This window comes from Aplosporella prunicola, assembly GCF_010093885.1.
Source record: "Aplosporella prunicola CBS 121167 unplaced genomic scaffold K452scaffold_11, whole genome shotgun sequence".
NCBI lineage: Eukaryota > Fungi > Ascomycota > Dothideomycetes > Botryosphaeriales > Aplosporellaceae > Aplosporella > Aplosporella prunicola.
In genome coordinates, this window is record NW_022983539.1 from 556,892 (window position 1) to 579,210 (window position 22,319).

At 55.5% G+C, this 22,319-nt stretch overlaps 9 protein-coding genes across 9 annotated transcripts; 6 read left to right on the forward strand and 3 right to left on the reverse strand.

Moving 5' to 3' along the window:
* Positions 1-126: 126 nt before the first annotated feature.
* On the forward strand, positions 127-1,994 carry K452DRAFT_249261 (uncharacterized protein). Its single transcript, XM_033538128.1, has 2 exons — positions 127-782; positions 831-1,994. Exons 1-2 carry the CDS (start codon positions 160-162, stop codon positions 1,543-1,545), a joined length of 1,338 nt encoding a protein of 445 aa, XP_033398222.1. The 5' UTR covers positions 127-159; the 3' UTR covers positions 1,546-1,994.
* Positions 1,995-2,157: 163 nt separating this feature from the next.
* Positions 2,158-3,226, forward strand: K452DRAFT_350854 (uncharacterized protein). Its single transcript, XM_033545680.1, has 3 exons — positions 2,158-2,262; positions 2,309-2,512; positions 2,557-3,226. The coding sequence occupies exons 1-3, from the start codon at positions 2,182-2,184 to the stop codon at positions 3,133-3,135; spliced, it is 864 nt and encodes a 287-aa protein (XP_033398223.1). The 5' UTR covers positions 2,158-2,181; the 3' UTR covers positions 3,136-3,226.
* A 313-nt stretch (positions 3,227-3,539) lies between these two features.
* On the reverse strand, positions 3,540-4,106 carry K452DRAFT_249268 (uncharacterized protein; the record flags this gene model as incomplete). Its single annotated transcript, XM_033538129.1, has 2 exons — positions 3,907-4,106; positions 3,540-3,857 (listed from the first exon to the last, which is right to left on the reverse strand). Coding segments are annotated over exons 1-2 (339 nt in total), but the record flags the coding sequence as incomplete, so codon positions are not given.
* A 56-nt stretch (positions 4,107-4,162) lies between these two features.
* On the forward strand, positions 4,163-5,197 carry K452DRAFT_249270 (uncharacterized protein). The gene is made up of 2 exons (XM_033538130.1): positions 4,163-4,562; positions 4,607-5,197. The coding sequence occupies exons 1-2, from the start codon at positions 4,347-4,349 to the stop codon at positions 5,021-5,023; spliced, it is 633 nt and encodes a 210-aa protein (XP_033398225.1). The 5' UTR covers positions 4,163-4,346; the 3' UTR covers positions 5,024-5,197.
* A 177-nt stretch (positions 5,198-5,374) lies between these two features.
* Positions 5,375-8,343, forward strand: K452DRAFT_270223 (uncharacterized protein). Its single transcript, XM_033538977.1, has 8 exons — positions 5,375-5,642; positions 5,695-5,713; positions 5,763-5,874; positions 5,920-6,214; positions 6,262-6,741; positions 6,795-7,516; positions 7,560-8,132; positions 8,189-8,343. The coding sequence occupies exons 1-8, from the start codon at positions 5,550-5,552 to the stop codon at positions 8,211-8,213; spliced, it is 2,319 nt and encodes a 772-aa protein (XP_033398226.1). The 5' UTR covers positions 5,375-5,549; the 3' UTR covers positions 8,214-8,343.
* A 3,933-nt stretch (positions 8,344-12,276) lies between these two features.
* Positions 12,277-13,196, forward strand: K452DRAFT_286932 (uncharacterized protein). The gene has a single exon (XM_033540385.1). The coding sequence runs from the start codon at positions 12,349-12,351 to the stop codon at positions 12,790-12,792; it is 444 nt and encodes a 147-aa protein (XP_033398227.1). The 5' UTR covers positions 12,277-12,348; the 3' UTR covers positions 12,793-13,196.
* Positions 13,197-13,620: 424 nt separating this feature from the next.
* K452DRAFT_20005 (uncharacterized protein) lies at positions 13,621-14,581 on the reverse strand. The gene has a single exon (XM_033536016.1). The coding sequence runs from the start codon at positions 14,303-14,305 to the stop codon at positions 13,763-13,765; it is 543 nt and encodes a 180-aa protein (XP_033398228.1). The 5' UTR covers positions 14,306-14,581; the 3' UTR covers positions 13,621-13,762.
* Positions 14,582-16,038: 1,457 nt separating this feature from the next.
* K452DRAFT_226932 (uncharacterized protein) lies at positions 16,039-17,803 on the reverse strand (the record flags this gene model as incomplete). Its single annotated transcript, XM_033536863.1, has 2 exons — positions 16,039-17,160; positions 17,378-17,803. 2 exons carry the CDS (start codon positions 17,801-17,803, stop codon positions 16,039-16,041), a joined length of 1,548 nt encoding a protein of 515 aa, XP_033398229.1.
* Positions 17,804-18,656: 853 nt separating this feature from the next.
* On the forward strand, positions 18,657-19,765 carry K452DRAFT_286936 (uncharacterized protein). The gene is made up of 3 exons (XM_033540386.1): positions 18,657-18,892; positions 18,999-19,289; positions 19,351-19,765. The coding sequence occupies exons 1-3, from the start codon at positions 18,677-18,679 to the stop codon at positions 19,597-19,599; spliced, it is 756 nt and encodes a 251-aa protein (XP_033398230.1). The 5' UTR covers positions 18,657-18,676; the 3' UTR covers positions 19,600-19,765.
* Positions 19,766-22,319: the final 2,554 nt, after the last annotated feature.

Here is a 22,319-nt window from a genome sequence, read left to right on the forward strand (position 1 = left end):
GCTGGCCGGCCTTTTCTCGCGCGCCCCGGCCTGACTCGCCGTTGCGCATGACTGAGCCCACTGCGATCACCGTGATAGACGCCGGCGCGCAATTTGCCAAACCATGACCTGCTTTCAAGCCGCTCTCCTCCTTCTCCGGCGTACCCCCGGACCCCCGTCATGCTGCCTCGCAAACCCTCCATCTTCGGCCGCACCAAGACCAAGCATAGTCAGCACCATCAAGCCGACGCCCAGCCGGCCCGCAGTGCAACCCCGGGCCCCACCAACAACGGCAGGGCAACTACGCCCGTCCCGCCCACCATCGAAGAGGCCGTCTCGCCCTCGCGCCGCAAGACGGGTTCCTCGCGTCACAGCTTTGCCTCCTCCGTCACAGACTTCGGTTCCAACCTGCGCAGGTCCGCATCCCTGCGCTCCGGCCATTCGGCCCATAGCCACAACGACGACAAACGAGAGCCCGACAAACCCCAGTCCAATGCCTCCAAGGCCGTCCTCTCCATCCACAACCTCACCCGCGCCCGCCAGAAATCCCACGACCACCTAGCACGATCCCCGCCCGACCCCCACGACCCCAAGATGGCCGGCGTCGGCCCCATGCATCCGCTGCTGGCTTCACGGCCCCCTGCCACCTCGGCTTCCAATGCGCCCTTTGGTCAATCCGCGCCTTTGGCCGCTCCCGCCAACATTGGCCCGCTCGCCGGCGGCCACAACCCCAACGCCATCTACCAGCACATCCATGACATGTCCTCCAAGCGCATCTCGACGCTCGACTACCTGCGAAAAGCGTAATCCTCTCCCGTCGACTGCCCTGTCCATGACTAACCGCCTCTCAGCCATGACGGCCGTGTCTACTGGTTCAATACCCTCCTCTTCACCAAAACGGACCTCTCCAAGCTCTCCTACTTCTCCCAGCGCAGCCTTGCCCGACGCGCGACCAATTACCTCCTGCTCGGCTTCTCTCTCCCTGCCATCCTCGACCGAAACTCGCAGAACCCGCATGATTACCTTCGCGCCCTCAATGCCTTGCTCATCGAATTCGAGACGTACCAATCCATCCATCCACCCGAGGGCACCATGCCGAGCAGCTTGTCTCGCGGTCGTGTCGCCGGCATGTTCAAGCGCGCTACACACGCCGCTTCAGGCGCAACCAAAGGTCGACGCGCAAGTTCCGCTACCGATTTTGGGTTTCCAGACATTGGCAGTTCCGACACTCCTTTCAATATGACTGGCAGCGACAACAATGACCTGCTTCCCGGCGAAGAATACACTCATCTTTTGACGCCGAGCTTACCTTTTGATCCGGACTTTTTCGAGACATTCTCGACTCTCTGCGATGTGCTCATCGATTGCTATACCAAGGTCATGAATTTGGTCAATGGACCAGAGGCGTGTGTGCCTGGTGTGGGTGAGATGTTTGCAAAGGCCGATGCGAGGGTCAGAAAGATAATCGTCGCCGGTGTGGTTCGAGAGTTTGAAGACGCGAGTCGCGCTGGCGCAAAACAAGAAGTGGCTGGTGTTGGCAAGGTTGTGCTAGGTGGACTAATGTAGGTCGTACGTCGGCGGAAGCGTTGGCAGTTACGACCAGGCGTTTAGTCGACAACCAGGCGTTCAGTTCCAGGCGTTAGAAGCTTTTTACTTCTACGACGGTACAGGCATAGGGAAGCGCGGGGCCGGTAAAAGGTACCTTGGGCACCTCGTCGCATCGGATCTTTGGCATGGTTGGAGTCTTGGGAAGGAGTTGCAGTGTGGCTCGACTCGAGCCGGTTGCTTTCACAACGCAACAGCTCCACACGGTACAGGTGGAGTTGTTGATTTGTTTGTTTTCACATCGCAACCACTCCAACGTACAGGTGGAGTCGGTCGATTTGCTTGTTTCAGCGCAGCATGTTTGATACCACTTTGCTTCATCGCAGTTGCATATGGGAGGATGGATGTCGACCTGCATTTCAAGCGGGTATAGGGCAAAATTAATAGGATAATGGATGGCTTCAAGGTGCACTTTACTATAAGCTTCGAGCTGGGGTCAAACAGTGGTTCGACAGCAGAGATCCCTTCACCAGACCAAGATCGTGTCGCTTAACGCTGTCGATCCGGAAGCAACCGCTCTGCCGCAGAGTGACGCCAGTGACGACACCATACTTAGGACTCCACCAATCCAGCACAGAACTTACAACAACAACCACCATGGCAATCATACCAGGCATACTTCCTCCCTCACTAGAGAATTGGCAGTTGATTGAATGGGCATGGCGTTTCTTCCCTTTGGTAAGCTCCAAGCTGCATCAATCTAGCAATTACTGACCGCATCTAGTTCACTGCGGTGCAGTGGCTCACCGACTGGTATCCCCAAGGCAAGACATCGAGTAGCTCTCGCCTCAACATTCCAGGCAAATGGGCATGGTTTACCATGGAAGCTCCGGGCTTCATCATACTACTCTACATCATGTTTACATTACCAACAAAGCTGGGCATCGCTGAACTACCCTGGGGAAACTGGGCCATGGCCGGGATGTTTGTAAGTTTCTCATTCCCCGCTCTCATCCTAAGCTAATCGCCCAGACAATCCACTACCTCTACCGCGCCATCGCTGCCCCCCTCTTCCTCAACCCCAGCATGTCCCCCATCCACCTGCTCGTCTGGTTCTTCGCTCTCGCGTGGCAGTTCGCCAACGCCATTTCGCTGGGCGGCTGGCTCGCAGGCTACGGCCCCATCACCGCATACGACTGGAAAGGCCAGCTATACCTGGCAGAGATCGGAATGATCATCTGGGGCTGGTCCCTGCTCGGCAACATCTACCACGATGACGATCTGCGCGAGATCAGACGCGCTGCCGCGCGGCGCCAGAAGCGCGAGGCGGAAAAGTCTGGCCAACCTGAAGAGGGCGTCGATAAGGTGTATATGCTGCCGAAGAACGGTTTGTTCCAGTTCGTGCTGTATGCGCACTATTTCTGTGAGTGGATGGAGTGGGCGGGCTTCTGGATGGTGGGAGGTTGGAATTGCACGCCTGCTAGGAGCTTCTTGTTGAATGAGATTGCGACGATGCTGCCTAGAGCCTTGCAAGGCAGAAGATGGTATGTGGAGAAATTTGGGGCCGACAAGGTGGGTAATAGAAAGGCGGTCATCCCTGGACTGTTGTAGGGGGTAAGGGGAATAATGTTGACAAGACACAAAATGGTCCAGCCATAAGTTGAAAGCCATGATAAGAGAAGCATAATGTATTAACGAAACGATCTATTCTAAGAAGTCTATTTAAACAACGCTTCATGGTGCCATAACTCATTCAACCTCCGCTTATGAACTCCTAAGCAAAAGACCTGCGCAAAGAACAAGGGTATCATCTGTTCAGCCTCCCTGTCCCGGAGCTGCTCCGACCTCGTGCAATTCCACCGGGCATCTTTAATGACTGCTCCAGTGGTCCACGGTTCGTTCGTCCAGCGGCAGTTCGCCGCGATTGTAGCAGTGCCGCGTCTCCGTACCGCGTCTCCATACCGCGTCGTGCGCGTCTCCAGTGCAACTTCCCAGTGCCACCACCACTAATCCTTCTTGTTCGCGCTCTCGACAATCCTCCGCCATACGTTCGTAACCTGCGCCTCGGCATTGTCGCGAACCTCGCTCCAGTCAACTTCATACGCTTTCTTGACAAAGCGCTCAACCTCGCCATTCCAACGATCCTTTGCGGTTTCGGCAAGACCAGCATGGCGTTCACGCGCCGACGGCGGCACAAAGGTGGGTTGCGGCTCAACAATGTTGCCCAAGGCAAGCGAGGATTGGCGCAGCGCTAGTGATTGCTGAAGACGGTTGCGCTGGTGCAGGACGACAGTCAAGTAAAGGACGGAACTTGTAAGGGTGAAACCACCGAGCTAGGGAGAGGTTAGAGTCATGTTGAGAACGAGACGCTAGCGAACGTACGAAGCCTGTGGTAAAGCCCATGGTGATCAAAAGGGCGATTAGATAGCAGACGATTCGCGACTCCTGAGGTGTTGGGAGCAATGTGCAGAGAGTATGTCCAGAGATGTCCAGGGTATGCAAAGTGGAAGGGGTCTAGAGCTGCCTGGCAGAAAAGGGGATAGACAGCGGTGTTGCCCTTTAGAGCGGACGGCGGAGCGGTGATGGTGCTGTGGTTCCAATCCGCCTCCGCGGCGGGTGGTCTTGGCTGAATTTCTCACGAAGCTCACCTCCGCCGACGCCCAAGCACGCCCGCCGATTCGCATCCTGCCGACTCGCATCCAGGCTCTAGGACGGGTTCAAGCCAAGCCAATTGCCCGCCGAACCTCGAATATCTCGCGACCCACGCCATCCTCTTACCCGCCTGATACCTCAACCTCTAACCTCCGCACCACACCTCCACCATGGCCGGCGCCCGCACAAAGTACCGCCACTTGTCGCGCAAGTCGTCGCACAGGCAGGCACTGCTGCGCAATCTGGTGACGTCGCTGTTCGAGCACGAGTCCATCTCTACGACCTGGCACAAAGCCAAGGAAGCCCAGCGTCTGGCCGATAAACTCATTACCTTGGGAAAGAAGAACACGGAAGCTAGCAAGAGGAGGGCAACATCAATCTTCTTTGTATGCAATGTCCTCTACTTCACATATATAAACTAACCTTTTAGCGCCCCGTCGAACTCGTCCCTAAACTCTTCGGTCCCCTCCGCGAACGCTACGCCGAGCGTGCCGGTGGCTACACGCGCGTGCTGCGCATTGAGCCGCTCAAGGAAGACCAGGCAGAGTCGGCCATCCTCGAGCTCGTCGACTCGCCCAAGGACATGCGGTTCGCCATGATGGCACAAACGCTCGCGCGTCAACGTAGCGAAAACATTCCGCAAAACGACATCACCAAGACCAACCTTAAGAAGGTGTTGCAGTTCCGGGGAGACAAGGGCAAGCAGGATTTGGAGGAGATGGTGCAGAAATTCTCAAAGTTGAACGCCGAGGACAAGGGCGTCAAGGAGCCGCTTCAAGGCAAGGTGTACCCGGACCCGTTGAACAGGACCAAGGGCCGGAAGGGCCCTCTGTACAGGTGGGGTTAATGGATAGCATTGGCAATGTTTCGAAGTGATGCATTCATTCTACATGTACAATATGTAACCTCTGCTGATTCCCGACATCTCCTGTAAGTCGGAACGACGTTTCGAAGTCGGGCGCCCAGCCATGGGTAAGAGCGATCTTCGCTCAGCGCGAAAGCAGCATTGGCACTGAAAAGCGCACGCTGTCGACAGTAATGTGATTTGTTGCTGGCGTGGTATGAAGAAGAAAAGGCGGCGGGAGCTCGGCGGCGGCTTTTTGAGGGCGCGGCGGGCCAGCGAGCTAGACTGCATCGGGATGCCCGACCGCCCAAGTTCACGACAATGTGGCCGCTTCTATCGCGCCTCTGATCTACCCCGGACACCATCAAGACTCCCCTGCCTTTGCCCGCCTACAATCCTCCAAAGTCGCCCGCCCTGCCCAAGCTCGACGACGACCCTCCCTCCTCTTGCGTCTGCCCGCAGTCACGCTCGGCGCCCCGCCATCAACCCTGCACCCGTCACGTCCAGCTACTGAGCTGGCCCCAACATCATGGACTACGAGGCCTTAAAAGAGCAATGGAGCGACATTGAGGACCAGGATGGTGTGAGGCTCAGTTGGAACACCTTCCCCAGCTCGCGCATGGTAGGTCACGTCTCAACACCACCGAGGGGATCGTTCGCTGACTGCCATCCAGGAAGCTTCCCGCCTCGTTGGTAGGTTCCCTCATGGTCTCCGCCACGTCTCATAACTCACGCGCCGCAGTTCCCATCGGAGCTCTTTACACCCCTTTGAAGGAAAAGCCGGATACGCCACTGCTCCAGTATGAGCCGGTCTCTTGCAAAGCGCCCTGCAGGGCCGTCCTCAACCCCTTCTGGTCAGTCCACAGCCCGGCTTAATATATCAATCTAACAACATCCAGTCAAGTCGACATGCGCGCTAGGATATGGATATGCCCGTTCTGTCTCCAGCGCAATGGTCTTCCCCCCCACTACAAGGACATCTCCGACCAGGCGATACCCCCGGAGCTCCACCCGCAAAACACCACCATCGAGTACAGGCTGGCGCGGCCCGCTCCTTCTCCTCCGATTTTCGTCTTCGTCGTGGATACTTGCCAAGAGGAGGATAGCTTGAAGGCGCTGAAGGATTCGATCATTATGAGCTTGAGCCTGCTCCCGCCGTGGGCTCTTGTCGGTCTCATCACATTTGGCACGACGGTAGGCATGGACGACTTATTGTAATATTTGGAAACTAACAATTTCAGACCCAAGTCCATGAGCTCGGCTACACCGAATGCGCCAAGTCTTACGTCTTCCGCGGTAGCAAGGAGTACACCGCGAAGCAGGTCCAGGAAATGCTTGGTCTTATGGCCGCCGGTTTGAGGCCAGGCATGCAGCCCCAGCCGGGCCGCGCTCTTCCTCCCATGGGCCCCGCTGCTCGTTTCCTGCTTCCCGTTCAGCAGTGCGAGTTCCAGTTGACCAACGTCCTTGAGCAGCTGCAAAAGGACCCTTGGCCCGTTGCGAATGACAAGCGTGCGTTGCGCTGCACTGGTGTTGCTCTCAGCGTTGCTGTTGGCCTTCTCGAAACCTCTTTCCAAAACTCCGGTGCCAGGGTTATGCTTTTCACTGGTGGCCCTGCCACTGAAGGCCCTGGTATGGTTGTCGGTCCTGAACTTAGGGAGCCTATTCGTTCGCACCACGACATTGACCGTGACAACATCAAATACTACAAGAAGGCGCTCAAGGTAAGACAATCTCAATCATAATAAACTTAGCTAGACTTAGCTAACACGAGCAGTTCTACGATGCCCTCGCTAAGAGGACCGCTCACAACGGCCACATTATTGATATCTTCGCTGGCTGTCTGGACCAAGTTGGTCTTCTCGAAATGAAGGGCCTCGCCAACTCTACCGGTGGTCACATGATTCTGACTGACAGCTTTACTTCCTCCATGTACAAGCAGTCTTTCGCTCGTGTCTTCGATAAGGATGCCGACGACAACCTTCTGATGGGCTTCAACGCATCTCTTGAGGTCCTGACCACCAAGGAACTCAAGGTCACCGGTCTGATTGGCCACGCTGTTTCGATGAACAAAAAGTCCGCTTCCGTAGGCGAGACCGAATGCGGTATCGGCAACACTTGCTCGTGGAAGATGTGCGGTATCGACCCTAGCTCCAGCTACGGCATCTACTTTGAGATTGCCAGCCAGGGTGGCCCCAACCAGATGCAACAGGGCCCCCAGAAGGGAATGATGCAATTCTTGACCTACTACCAGCACTCTGCTGGCCAATACCATCTCAGAGTTACCACTGTAGCACGGAACCTCAGCGGTCCCTCTGGGGACCCTGCCATCGCTCAGTCCTTCGATCAGGAAGCCGCCGCTGTTTTGATGTCGAGAATAGCAGTTTTCAAGTCGGAAGTGGATGATGGACCGGACGTTCTGCGCTGGGTTGACCGCATGCTCATCAGGCTTTGCTCCCGCTTTGCCGAGTACCGGAAAGATGACCCCTCTTCCTTCAGGTAAGCAAATCATCTTTATATCGAACGTAACTAACAAAATCAGGCTTGAAAAGAACTTTACCTTATACCCCCAGTTCATGTTCCACCTTCGTCGCTCTCAGTTCCTTCAAGTCTTCAACAACTCTCCCGATGAGACTGCTTTCTACCGTCACGTCTTGAACCACGAGGATGTCAGCAACTCTCTCATTATGATCCAGCCTACCCTTGACTCTTACGGCTTTGATCATGAGGGTGGTCAGCCTGTGCTGCTCGACTCAACTTCCATCCAGGCCGAGACTGTCTTGTTGCTCGACACCTTCTTCCACATTCTTATTTTCCACGGTGAGACGATGGCGGAGTGGAGGAAGGCTGGTTACCAGGACCAGGAGGGTTACGAGAACTTCAGGGCTCTGCTGGAGGCGCCAAAGGAGGACGCAAAGGAACTCATCCAGGACCGGTTCCCTCTTCCTCGTTTCATTGTCTGTGACGCTGGTGGATCCCAGGCTCGTTTCTTGCTGTCGAAGCTGAACCCCTCTACGACGCACACGACTGGCTCGTATGGCGGTGTTGCCCAGACTGCTCAAACCATCTTCACGGACGACGTCTCGCTGCAGACATTCATGGATCACTTGATGAAGTAAGTGAACCCATACATTTTATCAAGACGAGATTGGCTAACCATATTCGTTACAGGCTTGCTGTATCCGGTACTGGTTAAACGTTGGTTTAGATTATGCGCTATGTGGGAAACGGATCACTCACGACATAGCTTTCTCGAGGCGGGTGGACAGCGCGGCCCTCTTAGATGAGGCGGCGACTGTTGGTGCATTGTGTCTCATTAGCGAGCTCAAAAATCTGCAGAATAATTCCAATAGCCCTTTCAATGCCTTGATTCATGCGGCCGTGACGGCTAACAAAGTTTGCAGCCACGCCACTTTGGTCATGGCCAAGCCAAAAAGCGTTGGTGATGCGACCTGACAGCCTTGGTAACGGTAGGTCGCAAGCTGCACACACGCACAGCGGGACTGTGCCGTGCGTGAGACAGCTGCGCCGCTAGGAGCCGGCCTAGTGGCGAAGGGAGTAGGCAAAGGATCAACCTGACGGGACCCTTGGCCACCAATTATACGCATCCTAGTATAGCATGGCAAAGTAAAGCATGTAGGTCAGTCAGTCGGTGGGGTCGCACCAGGGGAGGCGGGCGAGGCAATGGCGAAAGTGATGTGCAAGGCTTGACGACATGATGGACATGGGCAACGCCTGACCTACCTACCTAGCGATGTACAGTACACACACATAGAGAGAGGGAGGGAGGGAGAGACGATCTTCGGGTGGGGTGGTGGGAGGGCAGGGCCAGGCTGGTTGGAAAGGCTAAGATAAATGAGAGAGAGGGGACTTGGGATTTGGGGAGAAGCTACTACGTATGTATGTACATACGTATGTGTGTACAGAAGAGCAGGGGCACGGTGTGGTGTGGTCTGGGGTACAGTACTCGTAGGAAGAGGGGGAGAGGGAGGGGGAGAGGGAGGGAGAGAGGGAGGGGGATGACGCGCGTCAGCGTGTGCGCGAGAGCGCGCAGATCGCGGTGCCGGCGCTGTGCTGTGCTGTGCTACGCCGAGAAGGCCATGTCGGAGGAGGAAAAGCGAGGCGTCGTAGTGAGCGGGCAGCAGTGAGCAGTGAGCAGTGAGTGAGCAGAGGGCGGTCGCGGCGGCGGTCGCGGCTGCGGAGAGACGGCGTGGAGGATTGCGGAGATGGCGGGTCTTGGTGCTCACCGGACGCAATGAAGTGCTGATCTTTCACTGCTGCTGCTTGTTGCTGCTGCTGTTGCTGCTTTCTTTCTTTCTTTCTTGCTTGCTTGCTTGCTGCTTGCTTACTACTTCCATGCTGCTGCCGCTGCGGCGGCGGCGTTGGGCGGAAGACGGAAGACGGAAGACGGATGCTGCTGAGCCGCCACACACACACGCACGCATTCACATACTGCATGCGCCGGATAGGATGGGTGCTAGGTAAGTGGCTAGGTATCTGGGTGGTGGCAGTGCGACCGGCCTGACGTAGAAATGGGCGGTTGCTTGCTTGGGTGTGTGCGGCATGGATGGGCACTGCGACTGGGAACAGACAGCACAGGGCCTACGCATTGAAGGAAGAGGATGTGCAATGCAGATGAAGTGAAGAGACGTGAGGTGACGGTGCGACAGACAGACGATTGTGACGAGTGATGGAGAGACAACTTCATTCCCTACCGAGCTAGTAGCTACATCCTTCCTCTCTCCCTACTAACCACACTATCACTCTACTGAGGAGAAACCACTCAGTCGCGTGCTCATTCGCGCGGGAGCGGATACGATAGGCCCGAGGGGCAGGCAATTCGTCCACGTGGTGGACCTTGCCGGCCACCATGATATGTAGGGGAAGCAACGGCGTCGCCACTGCACTGCGCGCCAAGCGTGATAGAACCTAACGGATGTGCACTACGGACACAACCGCTAGTTGCCATGGCCTAGCCGCAAGCCCGACGGAAAGGACACTGGTGGAGACAAGTCCCTTTTTTTATTTTTACCTTCTTTGCCTCTCGCGAAAACGTCAAGCACGCACTTGGCGCCGTCGACATGGCCGTCGCTTGTGCTGGTCGATCTTCACGACCGACCAGGAACGCCAGCCACAACACGGCACGCATACCAATACTCTCTTGTCCCCCCAGCAAGCTGACCTGTCATTTTTGAAACCCCGGCCGCTTTCCTTCCCCCCCTCTCAACGTCGAAGCGCATCCCCCAGGCGTTTTTTTAGATCGCGATCTCGCGAACACCATGGCGGCACCTCGGCAAGGTGCGAGAGGGGAGGGGGGGAGGGGCGATAAGGGCGTGCGGGCAGCCGCTCAGGTGCGCGGCCGCACCACCACCATCCTCGACTGCTGCGGGAGACCCCTACCCGCCCACCGCTTAGCTCGTCCACTCAGACGGCGTCGTTATGCCGGACCCGTTCTTCACGCACACGCTTCGCGCGGCGCGATAGAAGGAGGCGAAAAAATCAGAGGGAGGGGGCGGCGGCTGTAATGTATGTATGTAGGCATTGGCTTGGACAAGGGGCGTGCAGCGCGTCGTTTATCGCAGCACGTCAGAGCCGGATAGTGGGCCTCTTCTAGACCCCAGGACATAGCTCAGGCACGCCCCGTCCTTAGCGGTTGCTTATTCCCGCAGAGAGAAAGAAAGGCTCTGAGGCCCTGATGAAACGCACGTCTTGGCCCGTCAGGCTCCGACAGACGCAGCCAAGTGTCGGCAGCTGAGTGGAAAGGCAGGCGCCGGCCGGTCAAGACGACGACCGTGGGATGCAAGGCGAGAGGCCGAGAAGGGGATGAAACGCTCTCGTCAAGCTGCGGATGCGGGGCCCTTTGCCGATCTGCCGCAGAGCCTGGCGGATGTCGCCGTCATCGCCACCTGATCAGTTCGCTGACGTCGGGCTCAATGAGACATGGTGGCGAATATCCGGACGGCAAAAAGAGTGGAGCGGACAGGAGTCCTGGATAATTCCCGAGGCGGGAGTTCGAAACAAGCAAGGGCATCGACGTACCCCATCTTTTTGCTCTGCGCGTGCTTGCGGGAAGTCCCAAGTGGGCGTGACATGGGCGTCGCACAGGCTCTTCGGGTCGCGTAGACACCTTGTGGGCAGCAGACACGTTTTCGTTCGAGGGGCTTATGTTATGCCCTCGGGCGTCGCACGGCAGCCGGTGAGCACGAACGCTCGTTCAAAACGTACGAAGCCGAATGGGGCTCACAGACAGACATCTGTATGCGCATGGTTGTACCAATAAACTGGGCCAATGGCTGGCAGGCCTGTAGCCACCCGCCGCGCCAAAAGGTTGATCCCATGCAAGCTGCGGTTGCGCACGCGCCGGCTGGCAAAGCAAGAGGGAGAGAGGCTACGGTGAAGCCTCCGGGGGCCATGCATCCCAAGACACAAGCGTGCAGGATCTTGCGACATGCTCACTGAGACAATGACGCCGCAAACGAGCAGAGAGAAAAAGTTTTTCGCCCTGTCAGACAAGAGGAAAAGCCACTGGAAAAAAAATCTTTTTAGTTGGGTCGGACAAAGACGACTTGTTCTGTGGGGAAGGGAGTTCCAGCCTATGTACGCTGACCCTGCTCGCGCCGCCACCAACCTGCAGCAAGCATGCGGGGACCCAGTCAGGGCCCTGGTCGAGGCTGGCAGGGCAGGCTGCAATGCAGAAATCGAAAGATGGCTGATAGAGAGAGGGCGTAATTGGGAGAAAATGTCGCAGGCAGAGTGAGATGGAGGCGGATACGTGTGTGGTCGAGGCCGAGACAGCAAAGAGGAAAGAGGACATGTATGTAGGGACAGCAGCAGCAGCAGTAACAGCGGCAGCAGCAGTAGTAGTCGTGTGGAGGAGGAGACGTATCGCAGATTGACGAGAGGCAGGGCTGCAGATAAGCTCTGGCCAGCTGAGAGGAGGCATTCCTCGTGCATTCCTGGCGCAAATCGTGTGACGGGCCTTGGGGCGCAGATGACGGGGCTGTGCTTCTCTAGCGGCGTGGGGACGCAAGAATGCGGGCGATGGCGTGAGGGCAGAGGGTGGGTAGGGCGGCAGGCCGAAAAGCACCAAAGCGTCTAGCTGCTGCTCGTCCCTGCTTCTGCCGTGTCATTCGCCCTCGATGCCGCCGTCCATCTTCATTACAAGAGGCCCCGTCCGCCAGTCCGTCGAGCACACCACTCTCCCTTTCCCTTGACTCATCCAAGAGCACGTCCATATAACGCCAGAAACCCCACCACCACCATTACTACTACTTCCACCTCCCCCTACTACTACCACTCCTCCTACTACTACTACTACCACCACCACCACCATGGCTGCCGAGTGGTCCCACGACTTCTGCCTCTCCTGCGATAAGCAGATTGCCGAGGGAGCTTACTGCTCCCAGGCCTGCCGTCTGGCCGACCTCGACAAGGCCTCGTCAGAATGCTTCAGCTCTTCCATGGCCTCATCATACGCTTCATCAAACAACTCGGGCTTCTACCTACCACCCGCCGTCAACTTCTCCGCATACAAAACAAAAACCGACTCGCCGCCAACCAGCCCTGCCGCCTACTCTCCCAGGCAGCAACAATCCTACTTCTCTTCCAACGACGCATCAAAACGTACTCTCTCACCATCATCCTCCCGCTCGTCACTGTCATCAGTAACCACGCCAACCCAAGGCCTCTCCGCCGAGGCAGCTACCCAACTCAGAGGCTACACTCAGTCCTTTGACCAAGTCCGTGACATGCGGAGAAGGAAGACGTCTGCGTGAGCACGTCATATCCGCGAACAAACGACGGCCGTACCGCATTCGGCAACCCGCATCATTACCACTTCTCTCATTACCTTTTAAAATCCCAAAGAAACATGGACATTTTCAGCATCCTGGACCATTCCGGCATTGGGCTCTACGGTTTCCTACATGGATCGAGATCCGGCGCACACTATTTCACTTTTATTTACATTGGGGCGGCCACGAAACATGACCAGTTTCTTGTAGATTCAGCGCATTTTCCTTTCGGGTCCCGGGCACGGGATTTTGTGATAAACAAAAGTCGATTTATTACGTTTCATTTGTTAAACATGTGGATGAGAAGACTGGGAACGGAGTCGGGCTACTTTGCAAGGAACGGGATACCACGGGCAGGAAAGTGTGGGGAAAGCAGAGTCGGGCGCAAGACAGTTGCGCCATGTAGCATCGAATACACAACGATTGCCAAGCAGGATCAGGGGCGAGCGTGCGTGAGATGGCGTGAATCGTGTCACGAGCTGGGTACCTGACAGCAGACTGGAGAGCACATCATCCGACCAAATGCCCCGTGTCTGCCCCGGACGGGCAGCTCGGTCTGTTCCGGCGTCTCCATGCTCCACCGATTTTCTCCACAGACCAGCCGGCTCGACCCCGCCGCGTCGTCATCGCTTGCCTGGGAACCCTGTCGCATTCCCGTCGTTGGCAGAGTCGTGCAATCGGAGCCATTCCCGCCCGAACTCTCGCGACCCCGTCTTTGCTTCCCGCGACTTCGCGCGCGTGTACCTGCCCTCCCGCCGAGCCGCTGTCCCTCTTTCCTCAACACACCAGCCTGCCGCGCGCAGAAAGAAAAAAAGTCTCCCGCAGGCCTGGAACGCGCCGTACATAGAGTACCAGCAAGGAGACGGTCAATGACATGGCGGCGGTGTCCGCACCCTAACCGGGGCCGGCCGCCACTCAACCCAGCTCCACGGGCGGCCTGGCAGCCACCCGCTCACGCAGACCGCTCTTCGCTGCTCAAGTTACTCTTGTCTCTCTCCACGGCCTCCCGTTCGCGCCAGCAAACTTTGCGCCTGCTGGGAGCACGCGTCGGCGGCCTACCCCTGGGCCGTCGTGACTCCCGAGCCTCACCCGTCGCGTCGCCCTGCCTTTTGTCCGCGCCCGGAATATTCACACCTAGCAACTGTGCGACGCCCAACCTCACCACCACACAACCTTCCATGACACACCGCTCTTCGAACAACATGGAAGTCTTGTGGTCGTAGTCGGCCAAAGAATGCTGACTGCCGCCCGGGTCCAAGGAATGCTTCATGTAGCAGGGCCCTGCCGTCGGTAGCGCGCAGCTCGACACCGCAACATGCACGAGATCCGCCCGTTGGGCTCTCTGGTAGTATACACGGCTCGTCTCAGGCCATTCATCTGGTGTAACTCTGCCCAATCTTCCTCCTCCTACTCCTCGGCCGAGCGGATCCTCCCTGCTGGATATGCCTCCTTGACAGCGTGCTCCTTCGTCGTCATCACCACTTGTTGTACACATGTCACTCGAATCTGGACTGTTCCGCCGCCGGGAACCTGCCTACGGAGCAATCGGTGAATGGAACCGTCGCCACGGCTTCCCGAGGGCAGCGAGGGGCGGTTGCCTTTCTGGCAACGTCTATGATGTTTCCTTTGCATCTTCCAAGCAGGCACCTAGCCGTGTACGCCCGTGGGATGCTTTGAGTGCATGAAAATAGGCGCCCCTCTGCCGGAAATAACTCACTCGGATTCTCCACTCGCCAGACGGCTCATTGCTCGCGCATCAATATTTCGATCCAACCCTCTGGGCTAACACCGGCGAGCCACTTATCCTTTACCTTCAGAAGGGATGAATGTCATGAAGATCGGCAGTCTCAGGGATTTTCGTGCTAATCTTCACAGCACACGGCCGCCAAAATTGCTTTGTTCTACATTGAGCCATAAGATTTCCCCATTCGGACGGCTTAGTGCTTTAGGCAAGCCCTAACACATATGGAAACAGTTTGTCAGTGCGCGCGGCCGGTCGATTCGCAATTCGGAAAAAGGGCCCAGTGACGGTGCGCCAACGGCCCACATGCAAAGCAAACTTGACAAGTCGAAACGTCCCAAAAGACTAAACAGCGAACCGCATTTCGTTCGGATCGACGACATATCACCCGTTCCCAACACCAGCACGTCCGGCATGCCCCGAAACACTGCACGTTTGAAGAGCCACATCAGCCTCCCTGTCGCGGCGTATCATCCAGAGCCACGTCTCCCCTTCCCTCTTCACCGAGTCCCAAAGCCGCGTGTAAGGTACTCGGCCAGCACGCCGTGTGGTGGAACCGAAAGGGTCGAGACTGCCGACAGGGAAGCAGTTTTGATGATGACGCTGCTGCTGCTGCTGCGCAGTCGAGAGCGGCACGCACTGCCGGATGCGGATTCTCCTGCGATGGTGCGGTGGTTGACGGGTCTGGGCCTCTGACGTCCTCGAAAGACCCTTGCTCAAGATTTTTCCAAGAGGGATGGCTCAATGGATTGTCATAAAGGGCTTTTTAATTCCCAGACCCTAGTTTTACTATAGGTTGGTCGTCAGCCACTCTCGTGAGCTCGGTCAAACATGCTAGGAGGCTCAAACGCGTCTCAGACTCTTACACTAACTTTCCACTGACTCACGCTGTCCCCAAATGTTCTCAACCGGTCTCTGCGGCCGGCTTTGTTGGGACGGGCTCGCTTGATCGTCTGCTTGAAAACGTGCTCACTCCACTCGCTTTCTCGGTCTCGTTGACTTGTCGTTGTCATAACCTACCCGTCCAACATCAGCACTTGTCGATCGTGCAACGGCACCCAACGCTCCCAAACATACTCAATTAACTCGCCGTCAGCATTGATTCCTCGGGCGAACTTTGTACTCGTACCTAAAATTGAACTGAAGCGTTGCTCACCTATATCAGCGATGCAGTGATTAGCGTTGTCGGCTGAGCTTTAATTCACATGCGCCATACAGGCGCTCTTATGAGGGCGCAGCTGGATACAGTTGACTGTCATACCTATTCCAATGCCGTCAGAAGCCATGTACCCATGCACACACCTTCACAGGAAGGCGGTTAAGAACATGTGAGTCAATCCAACGTCATAAGTTAAATCATATACAACTTGTATCAACACGAACGTATGCCGATACTTGAAACACGCGAGGACTGTCTATAAGCCCTTTGCGCCAGCCAATTCTCATCTCTCGTTGTTCTCGCTCAACGAGCGCCCCTCCAGCGTCATTCAGAGTACAAAACCAACAGCCACCAAGGCCGAGAACACCGCCGTCGCAACCATCCTCGTCGCCTTGCATGACGAAGCCACCGACGCATGCGTCTCACTCGCCGACGCCGCCGCAGCCGTAGCACTCGTCCCTGAGCCCGATCCAGAAGAAGAAGCAGAAGCAGAGCCGATGAGCGGCGCTCCCGTAGCCGTCGACACCGCAGCCGTCCCGCTCGCGCTGCCGCTCTCGCTTGCAGTCGCCTCAGTGCTCGCCTTCGCACTCGAAGCCGCGCCCGAAGTCGCACGCGCCGAAGCCGTCGGGCTCGCTGACGTCTCTGCCGCCGTCCGTCCGCCGTCCGCCTTGACGCCAAACCCTATGCGCGCTTCGTCCTGGTCAAAAACCGTGTAAACGTTCTTGAGGAATACCTCGCCGACGAGCCATTGCTTGGGCCCAAAGGACTGTCGCCCGATGATGTTGCTTTGGCAGGTGCCGTCGCCATGGCTGGCGCCGACGTAGTCCTTATGGCTCATGTTATACGCTTTTCCGTTGAAGCGAAGCGAGATGGTACGCTGCGTGTCGCAGGGTATCGCAAAGATCTCGCCGTTGCGCTTCGTACCCGGGATGAGTGCGTGCACGGCGGCGGCGTCATCACCCGGCATCAGGATGAACGAGGTGCCGGTGTCGATGATGGCGGTGCGGTCGGTGAGGCCTGCCGCGTCTTTGCCGTCTACGCTTGCGCCATCCAGGGGGATCTCCCAGAAACCGCGATCGTTGGTTATGGCCTTGGTCCAGGAGAGGGACCCGTCATAACGGTCGGGGTTTGGGGCGCCGAGGTTCAGCTCGCCGTCGTTGAGACCGTCAGATGTGCGCGACAGATGAATCCCGTAGAGCTTGGCAGGGATCAGTGACGCTTTCGAAAGAGCATCAATCAGTGTGCCTGAAGTGACATCACTCGTGGTGGTGTCGGCGCGACCAAGTCCTAAAATCCCGTCCATTGGGTAGGACTCAAACTCCTTGGAGGCATAGGACGCGAGTCCAAAAGACAGAGGTACGCTATAAGTCGAAATTTGGACATCGTCCTTGGCAATCGTGCCGTTCACGTTCCCCGTACCATAGGCAATTGAAAAGGCCGTGTTGGTGATCTGTTGGTTGGAGATTGATTAACACTGCGACAATGTTGGACAATCGCACAAATAACAAAATCCAAAACGGTATGGTTCAAGAGGGGGAGGCACCATGGACATCAGGGCAGCTAAGACGCGAACGGTCTTGTTTACGAAGATGTCGCTGCGGTGGTCTAAGCGCGGCGCCAATGGCATTTACAGCAAAGATTTCAATGGCTCGAGGGCCGACACCTACCTCGAGTGTATCAGAGTCGGAGTCACCCAAAGAGTTGTGTTTAGAACAAGCCTCAGTGGTGCAGTCCGAGCCCATGACCCAGGTGTTGGCAGCACCTGAATCCAACAGCAGATGGTATTCCACATTGCTTGTCCCAAAGCGAAAGGTGGAGAAGTAGGAGAAGTCGGTGCCGTCTTGATCAACGCCTACGCTGCCCGACTGAGTCGGGGTGTTTGCGGTGATGATCTTGTACTCATTGTTCCGGCGAACGGGCACGCGGTTGAGAGGAACGCGGATCGACAGGCTGTCACCCGGAGGTTTTCGGGCGATGATATCATTGGCGGTGGCCTTGACCGGTGCGACGGCATCGTCGAGGCCAGCGAGGTAAGGGTAGAAGGCGGCGGCGTACGGCAGGGCCGCCAAAAGGACACAAGGCGAGAAATACATAAAGGACGATGTGGTTGAACAGAGACGAGGCAAAAGAGGGGGCTGACGGTGTTGAGGGCAAAACAAAAACAAGTGGCGGGCGCAGTGCAGAGTACAATGCAATCAAGCAGACTCGGCAGGCCACGTTGGAACGGCAATCACTTTCTTTGTTCTGCGGAAGATAGGAGCGGAATGCAGAAGGAAAAGAAAAGCAACACCCGCCCAGAAGAATCTCACTCATCAGCAGGAGGAGGCAAAGGAAAACCGGTTGGCGTGGGTGATCAACAGGCACCTCGAGGGAGCTAGTGTAACACGATGCATCAAGCGCATACGATAGCGGCCGGGCAGACGGCCGGAGGAAGGCGTGGAAGCGTGGATGCGGAGACCCGCGACCCTGGTGGCCTGGGCGCGCGTCTGATCGGCCGAGCTGCGGGGAGATGGATGGGGTGATGGTGTCACGACGACAATACGGTAAGGTACGGTAAGGTAATGACGGCACGTGCTGCTGCTGAGTGAGTGCCCGTAGTCGACATCTTGTTGTCTGTCACTGGCCAATTCCGCTATCTATCTACTCTACGTATACTCTGGATGGCTGATAGATAGCTACCCGCACCTCCCGTCGAGGCTCATCAGTATTTCCTTATCGACTGACATCACGGGAGATCTGGAATTGATAGGAAACGATCTGCCCGACCCCTGTCTCTCACACCGCTGGCATCCGTTGGAGCTTGCGCACGGGCCCCTCAACAGCGATGGAGGTCAGAGTGATGTTGGTTAGTACTTTCCCTCACGCCTCCGACTCCCCTTACAGGATAAGAAGGACGCCTGCCCCTCATTCTCCTGCTTCCATTTCCCCCACCTCCTTCACTCTGTCCCACCATCCATCCATCCACCATGTCCTCCTCCAGAGCCTCCGCCATGCGCTCGCTGAAGTACCTCTCAGCTCACAGCAAGCAAACCGTTCGCCGTCTTCATATGACCGGCCCGGCCACTTTCCCTAGTGCCGCCCTCACTTCTGAGCGCTCTGTCGCTGGCCTTCCCAAGGACATTGCTGGCCTGCGTGCTGAGTGCATCAAGAGGAAGCTTCCCACCGCCGGCAACAAGGCCGAGGTAAGCCAAACCCCCCCTTTCCAGTGCATTGTGTAACCCACGGCAAGCACGCCATCAGCCACGGACCAGAGTTGGAATAGAGTAGCTGACTCGTGCCCTGTTATAGCTCACTAGCCGCCTGACGGCCGAATTCCAGACCCGGGGCTTCGCCATTGACACTGCCAACAAGCGCCCTAGCGCCGAAGACGCCTCGTCCGCCCCGGCTGCCACCACTACCCGTCACTTCAACACCAGCAGGACCCTCAAGGCGGTCAATGACAGCTCCACCATGGACTTTGCCTACCTGCCCGAGTCCAGCCCTGCCGAAGCTGAACCCTTCCGCCTGCGCGTTCCTCTCCTGCCTGACGTCAGCTTCAAGTCTCGCAGCAGTCAGCAACTCGAACAGGAAGTCGATGCTGTAAGCCAATCCCTTGCTCCCAATCAACCTCAGGGATTAACGCTGACATTGCTCTGTAAAGCCCGCGCCAATGCGCCCTGAGATCAACACTGTCGCGGCACAAGTCTACTCTCCCTCAGCCTTGACTGATGTCACGGACAACCCGTCCATTGACTTCCAAGGGCTTGCAAACGCAGTGTCTGCTGCTGCTGCGAGATTCCGCCCCAACGACAATGGTTCGGAGCAGGGCATGATGAAGCAGATCTGGAATGATCTGTTGGACGACGTGCTCGGTCCTAAAGACACCAATGGGGCGATGCCTGCTCATTAGGGCGGGGTAGCAGATGGGACGGCCCGGTCCCCTTGTGGATGTGCCATTGGATGGCTACTGTCCAGGATGTGGTTGGTTGTTGCGTCAGATGTTGCTCTTGTTTGAGAAATCCTCGCTTGAGTTTGCTATGTCGCTGTAATTTGTTTAAGTTTATGTAGATTGCCGCTCGCTTGAAGCGCTCAAGCTCCGGTTATGGTTTTGATGTTGGAGGATGTTCTTTCTTGGATCTCATTCAGATTGCAATCCGTCCGCTCAATTCAAGTTTTTCCCCACGGACACTCATTCGCATGCTTATCGTCGTTGCCGTTGCTGCCGCCGAAGTGTTTGCCTTTGACATATTGGCTCGGAGATGCCTAATCGACAAATTCCGACTCCCGACTCGGAATGGGAAACCCCCGAGAATGGTCAGAATCAGTTCTTCCATCCTACTGGAAGCCCCAATATCTCGAGTGGATGAAGATCGAAGATCCCCGGAAAGCCACGCAAACCCTCGACGAATCCCTACCGAAAGGATTGCGGTAGGGCCTCATTCCGCCGTCCGTCCAACTAATCGGACTCCGAAACGGACCTCCGGGTCAGCCGGGCACGCCGGGCTCGCGGTCGATGTTTCCGCATGCGTTGGCAGGATGCGGACCCTGCCCCTGCAAAAGAAGGCAGTCGAAGGCTCTTGGAAGCGGCGCGAAGGATTGGGAAGCGCGCCCTCAACGCTGCTGCGCCCTGGCGTCCGCTCGGCCAGGCGCCACCGCGGTGCTCCCTCCGCCCACTCAATGCTTGGACATGATACCTACATGGTGCTCCGTGGTTGCCGCGGTGCGTGCGTGCGTGCGTGCGTCGGCGCGGGCACGGCGGTCTGTTCGCTTGGACGTGGCGCGCCTTGCGCGTGTATGTGGTAGTATGGAGGAGCCTGTGGTAGGAGTGCTATCGTGGCGTGGCGGCGAGGTATACCCTGACAGAAGCGCGCCTTGCCTTGCGCCTTGTGTGGCCTGGGCTCGGTGCGCAGGAATACCGGTCAGGGCGGCTGGGTATGGTGGTGGTGGTAGGTGGTGTAGATTTTTATTTTTGGCGTCGTGTGGGAGTTTGAGTTTTGTTTTGTTGGTTGCTAGTGGTAGTAGCTAGGGGGGACGTGCTGGTCTGCTACTAGGTACTAGGTATCCACGATCCTTCTACTCTACTCTAGATTGCGGCTTGGGTTGGGCGTTTTGCTGCTTGCGGTTTAGGCGGTCGGTAGTTTTTCTTTGGGTGCCGGAGTTGAAGTGGGCTTGGGGTTCGTGGCTAGCCGGATTGGGTAATCTGGACTTCGGATCGCTTTTTGGGTGACTGTGGTCATTTCCTTGTCTTGATGGAAGGAGATTTGGAGGAATGATGGTGTGGGTGTCAGTTGTTGTAGTAAGGTTTGATTCTCTCTTTGTATATGAGGGTCGATCCGCTAAAACAACTCACTGAGCTGTTTGTTGCTTTTTTATCGCATCGGACCATGCTTAGACGGTAGTTGATGCTTCGTAACTGCTGTGGTAATTGATTGGCATATAAGTTGCAGTTCCTATCTGAACACCGACACTGGGGCATTGCTCACAGTGTGTGACAGTATCGCTGACGGGCTTTAAACACTGGGAGATCAATTACTCCCGGCGTCCGGGTTTATAGTACGCACTCGAAATATCGAATGCATTGTCAACACACGAAAGCTCTCGGTGCTTATTTAATAAATCCCTCTTTCCCATGCTTACACCTACTTAATTCTTTCAGCGTTCTGTCTTTCTCTGCCTTAATATGTTATCTTAAACTTTAAATTATAGTTAGGGCTAGTTACGGCTTTTAACCTCCTTAGCAACTTCCGCCCCTTAAGACAATATTCATCGGTATATCTAATTAAGATTGGCGTGACGTTTGTACAGCTTTACCGATATAAGACGAAACGTTATAATGGTTAACGTTTAAATAAAGTTATGATTTATAGATTCTACTTAAGCAGTTCCTAAGTAATCGTTTTATAAATAGTACCTCTCTATTAAACAAGCCTTACTCTTAACCGAGTCTCTCCAGTTTTCCTATATATATTACCGCTTATAATATACAATTAACCGCGTCCTTTAAAGTACAGTTAAATTTAAGTATCTTTACTACTTTCAAGTAAATTAATTATCCTTACTTATCAGTAGTTAGGTTTGCTAATTTAGTAGCAAGACAAGGTAGTTCTTTATTTGTTCGAGTTTATTTACCTTATATAAATTAAGAATTCTACGTTAGACGTAGTGTTCATGCAAAATCGAGTTTAGACGAATATAAGTAGTTAATTATTTTATTTTATATCTACGGTCTCGAATCTGCTATCAAAATTAACTTAGCTAACTACTAACTTAATAAAAGTTAATTTCCATAGGGTTAACGTTAAAATACCTAAGATTAATAGCACTTTTAAAGTAACGGATAACTGCGTATAACTAGTTACTATATTATCTGGGATATAAATAATGTTATTAGTTTCTATAATAGGTGAATATATAATTAGCTATATAGTATTAGTGCGTAAATACCAGATAAATCTGTATAAAGTAGATTCATAGCGAACTTAACATGACTGCTGCTAAGGCTCTAAGGCATTTTGCATGGTCAGGTTGTGTCTATGTTCGTAGAGGCTTCTTCAAGTTGTTCATGGTATGTAACGTTCATCACCGCGAACCAAGATCCACCGTCCAGTGAGGCGGAGGACGATACAAGCA